General features: G+C 41.8%; 1 protein-coding gene across 2 annotated transcripts in view; it reads left to right on the top strand.

Moving 5' to 3' along the window:
- Nucleotides 1–9121, top strand: part of UNK (unk zinc finger) — a 125159-nt gene extending 116038 nt beyond the window's left edge. For both annotated transcript variants that reach the window (XM_033960639.1, XM_033960640.1), the window contains 2 exons: nucleotides 6684–6941; nucleotides 7699–9121. In XM_033960639.1, the coding sequence (XP_033816530.1) occupies nucleotides 6684–6941; nucleotides 7699–7854 (414 nt within the window). In that variant the 3' untranslated portion in view covers nucleotides 7855–9121. The remainder of the gene's footprint in view (nucleotides 1–6683; nucleotides 6942–7698) is intronic.
- Nucleotides 9122–9505: the final 384 nt, after the last annotated feature.

The raw sequence follows: 9505 nt of genomic DNA on the forward strand, positions 1-9505 counted from the left end.
GAAAACGGTGCGGGCTGAACTGGATCAAGTGCCGCCCTCCATCCAGACCTTGCAAAATCAAGTGGAAGATCTAGAAAATCGATCTCGTCGTTGCAATCTACGTTTCAAGGGAGTACCAGATATTGAGGAGTATAAAGACTGTGCTTCTGTGGTGAACCGAATATGCACTGAAATATTAACGGAAGCACAAGGCTCCCTGCCTGGCCCCATAGTACTTGTGAGGGCACATCGCAGTCTAGGCCCTGCAAGAAGCACAGGACCTAAAGATATCATTGCTTGCTTCCAGGATTTTGGGATTAAAGAGAAAGTATTGCAAGTGGCGCGGCGCAAACAGGACCTTCGTTGGAATAATATCTCCGTGGGCATATTTCAAGATCTAGCGTGGGTTACCTTACAAAAACGTCGGAACTTTCAACAGATCACGCAATTGTTGCGAGCTGAAGGTCATCGCTATCGTTGGCTGTTTCCATTTGGAGTATGGATAACGATTGATGGGAAATCTAAACGTGTTGGTGATGTGGAGGAGGCGTGGGCAGCCCTGAAAGAATTGGGGTGCAAAAATGTTCCTGAGGTTCCTGTCATGGCTGCTACAACTAAGAAGGCGGAGAAACGTTCTCCTGGTATTTGGTCCACTGTTGGGCGTACTGGGAAGCGGCACTTGAACGAACATACCTGATAGACAGTGGTGCTTTTGATCCAGATTAGTTTTTTTTTTTCTCCCCCCTTGATCTGTGTTAATAGATCTTGGTTAAGGGGAGTCTGACTTTCGCCAGCAGTTTGCCGGACTGCTTGTTGAGAAGAAGAATATTTTGCCTGTGTTCTCTCAGACTGTTGTTTGTAATATTTCATATGGGGGTCTCATAGCAAGAAGTATTGTCTATGAAGCCTAGATCTTGAGTGTTTATTGTTGTTTTGATATATTGCTAAGGTTGTTCAATAGGGTGGTACATTTTGGATTTAAGGGTAAGGGAGAAGGACGCTTGTATGATGGGTTTGAGTTGCCCTCTGTGGGGGGGAGACCTTACTTCTTCTCTCTGGCTGCCCAGAGTCTGGGTCAGTCAGAGACAGAAAAACAGAAGGGGGGGGAGGGGGGGGATTGGAGGGAGGGAACAGAGGGGTCATTCACAGAAAGATGGTTCTCTTGTTTTGGGCTCATGGAATGTTAACGGCCTAAATAACCCAGGGAAGCGTAGTATAGTTTTCCGTGAGTTGCAGAGGTTAAAGTGGGATATTTGCATGTTACAGGAAACTCATTTGAGACCAAGGGATGAGAGGTTATTGCATACCCATCACTATGATCAATTGTGGACACATCGGGCTAGAGGTACACAGAGGGTGGGGGGAATAGCTATATTGATTCGTAAAGGGATAGGATTAGAGGTGAATGATGTCTTTAAAGATAAGGAAGGACGCTGCTTAGCTATTAAGGGTCAGATTCAGGGTAAAGAGATTACAATTATTAATATATATGGGCCAAACACAGATCAGTCTCGTTATTATTCTAATCTTATGGAGGGCCTTTGTGCTTTTGTAAAAGGTGCCATTTTTTGTGGTGGAGATTTTAATGTGTGTCCTGATCTCGCTTTGGATCATTCCAGGGGGGGAAGGGCGATTCTTAGAAAACACAGTAAGGCATTAGTTAAGTTTATGCACCAGTTGGGGCTGGTAGATTGTTGGAGATTACTCCATAGTACACAGAGGAATTATTCTCATTATTCCCATGCAACACAGACTTATACGAGAATTGATGGTTTGTGGGCACATAGAAACCAATGGGGAGGGATTCAAGAAGCGGAATTGGGTAACATTCAGATTTCGGATCATGCCCCTGTATGGGTGGTCTGTACGGGTCTCAGGATGCAATCTGGTAGAAGATTTTGGCGACTAAATGAATCTCTTTTAGGGGACCCTATTATATTACAAGAAGTAAGGGATTCAATAGTGGACTTTTTACATATAAATGATAATGGAGAAGTGGGAGATGGAATTCTTTGGGATACACTGAAAGCAGTTCTCAGGGGTATTTTTGTAAAATGGGGAGCCCGTAAAAAGCGGGATAGAGCTAGGCGCTCTTTGGGCCTCCGTGAAAGACTGATGGAATTAGAAAAACAACATAAGTCTGATCCCCGACCCAAGGTATATGCAGAATTAAGTAATGCACGGTTGGAATTACATCAACTCCAACTTGAAGATTTAGCATTTAGGAAGACACAATTGAAACAGGCCTTGTTTGAGAATGGAAATCGGTCTAGTGCTATGCTGGCCCGATATCTTCGAGCTCGTAGGGTATCTACTACCATACAGTGTATTCGTGGTACAGATGGGAATAGACATAGAACTGATAACGATATTCAAAAACAATTTGTTACCTTTTTCTCAGGGTTGTATAGTGGGAAAGCATTGCATACTGACGCTGAGATCACGGAATTCTTGAATAGAATCCCGCTGCCTAAGCTTTCTGTTTTGGATCAGGAAGGGTTGGATATCCCAATAACAGAAGGGGAAGTGGCAGGGGTCATTAGAGGTTTGAAAGGAGGTAAATCTCCGGGGTTGGATGGGCTGCCGAATGTGTTCTATAAAACATTTAGAGAACAGATTATTTCTTTGTTGGTAAGGGTTGGAAATGGGGTGCGAGATGGGGGCTCTCTACCTAATTCTATGCGAGAGGCAGGGATAACGGTCTTGCTGAAACCAGGAAAGGACTCTGAGCAATGTGGAGCATATCGACCCATCTCCTTATTAAATGTAGATGCTAAAATATTGGCTAAAGTGTTAGCATTAAGATTGGGAAGGGTGTTGCCGGGACTTGTCCATGTTGATCAGGCTGGATTTATTCAAAAGCGCCAAGTGGGAGATAACATTCGTCGAACGTTACATTTGATATGGGAGGCTCAGCAACATCATAGTAAAATGGTGCTATTGTCTATTGATGCTGAAAAGGCATTTGATCAAGTGAGTTGGGAATTTTTGTGGGCAGTTATGGAACAGATAGGTATAGGGGGTATGTTTGAGAGGTGGATACGGAATTTATATTTGGGGCCCAGAGCTTGTATTAAAATTAATGGGTTTTATACAGACTTCTTTAATATCTCTAGAGGGACTAGACAGGGTTGTCCACTATCCCCTTTACTTTTTGCTTTATATTTAGAACCCTTGGCTTGTTATATTCGGGATTTGGAGACAATTAAGGGAATTCATGTGGGGGGGAGGGAACATAAATTAGCGCTATTCGCAGATGACATTCTGTTATACGTACGGGACCCGGAGATCTCCTTCCCTGAGCTTTTAGAGGTGTTTGGGAAATTTAGAGGTGTGTCTGGCTTTACGATTAACATGGACAAGTCCGAGTTTTTGAATATCTCTTTGGAGGAGAGGGAAGCACAGTGGCTGGTTGATAATTTCCCAGTACGGCGAGCTGGGGATCATATTCGTTATCTAGGTATCCTGCTCCCTACTGAGTTATCGCGTCTTTATGACCTTAATTATTCTAGAATAATACGCTTAGTGCGGATGGATATGCAGACTTGGAAGGGGTTATGGTTATCTTGGTGGGGACGTATTGCGGTCATCAAAATGAATATCTTACCACGCTTATTGTTTTTATTTCAAACACTTCCCATTGACGTACCTAAACGACTATTACAGGTATTGCAGAAGGAAATTCGTTTATTTATTTGGCAAGGGAAGCACCCTCGATTGAGCCAACAGGTGCTGTGGTCAGCTCGGGAAGAAGGGGGTAGGGCATTGCCAAATTTGTATTGGTACTATGAAGCGGCACAGCTTCGTTTTTTGCTTGATTGGAAGATAGCGGTATTTAAACCTGGAGTTCAAATTGAGCAAAGTTATGTTCCTCATTGTGCCCTGAATACTTGGTTGTGGACCTCTTTGTCGGTTTCAGAGCGATTACAGGGACAGAGGAATCCATTTCTTTGCCATCTAATCCGGGTTTGGGGGTCTCTGTGTCAAAAGGAGAGGAGAAATGAAGGGGTTTCTACTCTTGCTCCACTAGCGGGGGAACCGCGGTTTCTTGCGGGAATGGAAAAGGGAGCTTTTCGGAAGTGGGAATCTCAGGGTATTATTATATTTCGGGATGTACTTATGGGGGGCTTTTTGCCTACTTTTGCGGGGTTGGTGGCTAAACATCCGGGATTGGGGGGTGAATTCTTTGCTTATATGCAATTGAGACATTTTATGATTTCGGTTGGTTGGGATAGGGGGAATCCACAGGGATCTGAACATTTAGAAAATCTATGGGTGTTATTGGGTAGAGTGCCGAGACCGATTTCCATTCTCTATAAATATTTGAGGGGTAGGGAGGTGATTTCCCTTCCTTTCAAACTACATTGGGAACGGGACCTTTGTCTCAAGTTCTCTGTGGATGATTGGTCACGTATCTGTGCAGAGGTCCAGAGGGCATCTCATTGTATTTTAGTTCAAGAAAATGCATATAAAATCTTAACACGCTGGTATTATACACCTGAACGGTTACATCTTATGTACCCTTTAGTTCCTAATTTTTGCTGGAGATGTGGTAACGGACCAGGTTCCTTTTTGCATATTTGGTGGGAGTGTGGGAGGATTCAGAAATTTTGGGTAGTAGTCACTCGCTCTTTGACAGGTTGGATTCAGGATCCGATACAACTTCTACCTCAGGTGTGTCTACTTGGATTACATAATGTTAGAGAAGCTCCTTGGCAGACAAAATTGGTTCGAATGGGGTTGGCAGCAGCCAAATGTTTGATAGCACAGTATTGGAAGAAATTAGATGCTCCACCAGAAGTTGAATGGATGGAAAAATTACGAAAACTTGCTCAGATGGAATGTTTAGCTGCTAAGCATTATGGCTATTATGACAGTCAGAAGCGGACTTGGGATAACATTTTTCATTGTATTTGATCCTATCTTTCTGTTGAGTGGGGAGGGGGGGGATTAGGGGGGAAGGGGTAGGGTGGTTGTTTGGGAGTCTCTTTGCAGAAACAACAAGGGGACTTCCGCATAGTGCATATTATGTTGATGTTTTTTTTTGTTTTCTTTTATCTTATTTTATTATATGATATTCTATGAGGGGCAGTGGGATTGGGGTATTATTGCACACTGATAAATTTGTGGGCTATATCGAGTTGTTGTATTATACTACAGAAGTGTTATTGTGGTGATTATATTGTTATTGTTTTATTACAAAATACTAATAAAAAATTGAAAAAAAAAAAAAAAAAAAAAGAAGTTCTTCTTCACCCAGAGAGTGGTGGAAAACTGGAACGCTCTTCCGGAGGCTGTTATAGGGGAAAACACCCTTCAGGGTTTCAAGACAAAGTTGGACAAGTTCATGCTAAACTGGTCAGACTGGACTCATTTGGAGCACTGGTCTTGACCGTGGGGCCGCCGCGTGAGCGGACTGCTGGGCAGGATGGACCATTGGTCTGACCCAGCAGCGGCAATTCTTATATTCTAAAATGGTCCAAACCAAAGCTAACTCTGCCAATTCTGTGTATTAGATACAAAGAACAATGGAAAAATAGCCAAACAGATAACACCAAATAGTGACTTGCTCAACAATCAGCATCAGAGATGTAGCAAAAGTGAAGTTACACCTGCATATTAACAGCTAATGCATTATGTATACAGTACTGCTTTTGTCCCCTGATGAAGGCAATGTTTTACTGCCGAAACTAGGATCCTTGTTGGGACTAATAGACTAAAGGCTGTGTAAGAGGCTTGTGGCTGTTGTCCGACTTGACATTTCGCCTGCCTTCTCTATTTTCTACCACATTTTCTGGGTTGCTATTTGAGTACCTTCTACCTCTTTATATGATTCATAGAATAATTGCTTGACACTGACACCTCTGTTATCAGTGCTGTTCTCATGTTTTGTTTCCTTTACCACTATGTCTGCTTTTCTCTTGTATGGTGGTCATCTTGCTGTAGCATGCTATATCGTGCTCTTTGAATCATATTATATATCCACTTATTGCAACAACATATTCATAAGAACATAAGATTAGTCTTACTGGGTCAGACCAATGGTCCATCAAGCCCAGAAGCCCGTTCTCGGTGGTCAATCCACGTCCCTAGTACCTGGCCAAAACCCAAGAAGTAGCAACATTCCATGCTACCGATTCAGGGTAAGCAGTGGGTTCCCCTATATCTGTCTCAATAATGGACTATGTATATATTCAGTATATATTCCAGTTCCTTGGTACAGAAAAGCCTTATATTGAGGATCTAATCACTGAGAATTAAAGCTTTTTTGTGACTTACTAATTGTACCAGGAAGCCTACTGTGCCTTGAGTATGAATCTAACACTTGGATTTCGTTCAATTAACCAGCCTCTGGTCAACTCAGCTATCCATCCACTTTTGGTTGGTAAATTAATACCGCAGCCTTGGGGGTGGGGAGATGACTGGGGAAGGCAATAGCAAACTACCCTACTAATAGTCTCCCAAAAATCCTAGCCTCCATAAATTGCTGTGCATATGATACAGCCTTTAGCTTTATCTTTAAAGTTCTCTTGCATTCTGAACAAAAGAAAACATGTAATGACCTCCAGAGAGCAAAGTTTTCCTTTATCTTTCAAAGCCAGGGTTTGGCTATTGTATTTTCGCTGCTGGAAGGCAGAAAACATTAATTGTGGCTTTGGTAGCTGGAACCCATGTAAGTCAGTCTTTTCTCTTTTGAATTGCAGGCCTGTGATGCTTGGAAGAAGGAGGCAGAGGAAGCAAATGAGCGTGCAAACACAGCTAACATTGAATGTGACCTAGCCCGGGAGCAAAGAGATGCCTTGGAGCTACAGGTGAACAAATTACAGGAGGAATTGGAGAGGATTCATGGCGGGCAGGATCCACAGCTAGTGCGCCCATTCTCGGATCTAGAAGAGCTCCCACTTTCAACACTCTACAACCTCCAGAAACAACTGCGTGCCAACCTGGAGAGAATCGAGAAGGTCTGTCCCTTGTGGGGGGATGGGGGAAGATGCTTTTGGATGTTCACCTGTCTTTCTTTCCACGATCAGCAAAAAAAGACGGGGTTTCAGTCTAGTTAAAACTCCATGGGTTGAAAACCTGATTTTTTTCTGCACTTTGTAACTTTGAGCAGATCGTTTGTCTTTATTCTTGTACACTAATGAAATCCTGTAAATATTTGGCCCAATATTCAAAGGTGCTTCTCAATTCAGAGGCAGCCACTATCCAGAAAAGGGCCTCATCGATGCCCTACTCATGAATTTTCAGTAACGCTATAAAGATATTCAGCAAGTTATGCAGCTAAAGTTAGGACAGTAAAAAGGCTTTCTTAGCTTAACATAGCCATCTGTCAACTTTATTATTTACCAAATGTTTGTCTCATTAATGTGGTATCTGTTTTGTAATTCAGCCTATTTCAGCTTTGTAAATTGCATAGAACTGCAAGGTGTTGCAGTATGTTTATTTTTTTAATTTATATCCTGTGGTTTTACATTCGGGTACTTTTATCATATTTACTGAATACATATACTCAGTGTCTCTGCTTCTGCAAGTGGCATTAAATACACATGGACAGTTCAAACACTACAGCTGGCATTTTAAACAAATACTGTCTACTGTATTTGAATATTGACTTGAAATGTGGTTTTCAGTCTGCTTGGTGTGTTTGCCTGCCCATGAAAAAGAAATCCTTTTACTAGTGGATGCTAATGGTGCTATTTTATTTTTCCTTTGTTGTAGGTAGTGTTTCAGATGCAGTCGGTAAAATGTTTGAAGTGTCAGGAGCAGAATCGAGTCGTGCTGCAGTGCCAGCATGCTGTACTGTGCGATGTCTGTGCCGCAGAAGATGAGTGTCCCATCTGTCACCCTAGCAGGGCGCACACCTTGCAATCATGACCTTCCCAGAACTCCTGGGAACCTATTGCATTAGAACTCTTTTTTTTTTTTTTCTTTTTATATGTATACAGAAAGAAACTAGGTGAAGAGCACTTTTTATCATTTTTGCATCTCCATTTAAACTGAGGAACAAAAGAATTCTTAGTTAGGCTCTCTAGGTATGTTTTCGGCGGTGATGTCGAAAGGGTCCATCAACTGATTGTAATATAAGGTTATGCTTTTATTATATCGGAGCTGATATATTTCGGAACATTTGTAGGTCCTTTTTTCAGGTGCTTTCTAATAATGGTGAAAGAGGGATATGTTGTTGAGTCCCGAGGATCCTCACCTTAGTTTCCAGTCGGTGTCTCAGTGATAGCTCATTGTTTTCCTGAGTTGCTTTGACTCATTAAATTCTGAAGTCAACTGCAGCCACAGTTTCCTAGATCTGAGAACCTGCAAGCCGTGTGATACGGTAGAAAGCTCTGCTCTTATCTGCTGTGTTGGTGCAGTGTCCCGGATTTGCATTTTTTTTTTCCCCCTGTTCGGGAGTGCTGCAATTTCTCTTAACACGGAAATCACAGCTTAGCTCCGCTATCACTGGACTGTAAATTGGCAGCTTTATATAAGGTAAGGGTCCGCAGACTCTGACATCTTTATAAAAGAGAACTGTACACACCATCAAGTATGTGTTGTTTCAAAGGTGCACATGGAGCGTCTTGACTTTCATACCAGTTACATGTGTTCCTGTTAAATTGTTACTTTTCAAAGTTTTTTATGCATCTCTCCTAAAATTCCTTGCTTCTTAAGTTAAACCATATGGATTACTACTCGATTAATTCATGCAATATTTCTGCTGTAATTTGCGATACCATAGCTGCCACGGACCAGTCAGATCCTGCATGATATTTAATTGGTGCTACTGTTTTAAATATGGCCACTGCCCTTAGTGATGGGTTATGGCTGGAAAATGAAGAATTTTAAAACCTAACTGTAAAAAGTAGTCTTATTACCTTCCATGCCAATTTTTTTTTTTAATATCTTGCACGGTGCAATGTGAATATAGTTCTCTATCAAGCAATAAGGCCCAATGGCAGTGCCTTGTTCTGAATGTCAGAATATGTTAGTTGGTTGAGTGCCTTCAGACACAGAGAAGTAATGATATTCATCACAAAGCACTGCCCTGTAATACCTTGCTGCTCTTAAGAAATGGACTTTAGAAAAGATAAAAACAGATTCCAATAACGTTATGTAAAGCTTTCCCTGAATTATACAGAAGAAAGAAATACTTGTGCTTCTCAGAATATTTATTTCTAAGCAGTGAGCTTGTAAAATATTGTTGCAGGCTGAGATCCTCATTGTGGGGTCCTCCGTTTATCTTCTCACCCCCATACTCTTTTCCCATTTTTTTAAATTTACATGCTAATTTGAAGTTCTCTCATAGGGCCTCATTTGTGAGCGCTGCCTGCCAAAGCCACAAATCTATTTTAGCAAGATTTGCATATGTATGACTTAATTTGCATTTCATTGATGTAATTTGAATATAACAGATGCAGTTTGCATATGTATGACTCAATTGTATGTCCTGGCCAGCTGGTAGGGGGTCCCTAAGGAGGATAGGTTTTTGCTAGACCTGTCCTCTTATCTATATTTATTTCACAAAAACATTCCA

Source organism: Geotrypetes seraphini, chromosome 10, assembly GCF_902459505.1.
Source record: "Geotrypetes seraphini chromosome 10, aGeoSer1.1, whole genome shotgun sequence".
NCBI classification, from domain to species: Eukaryota; Metazoa; Chordata; class Amphibia; order Gymnophiona; family Dermophiidae; genus Geotrypetes; species Geotrypetes seraphini.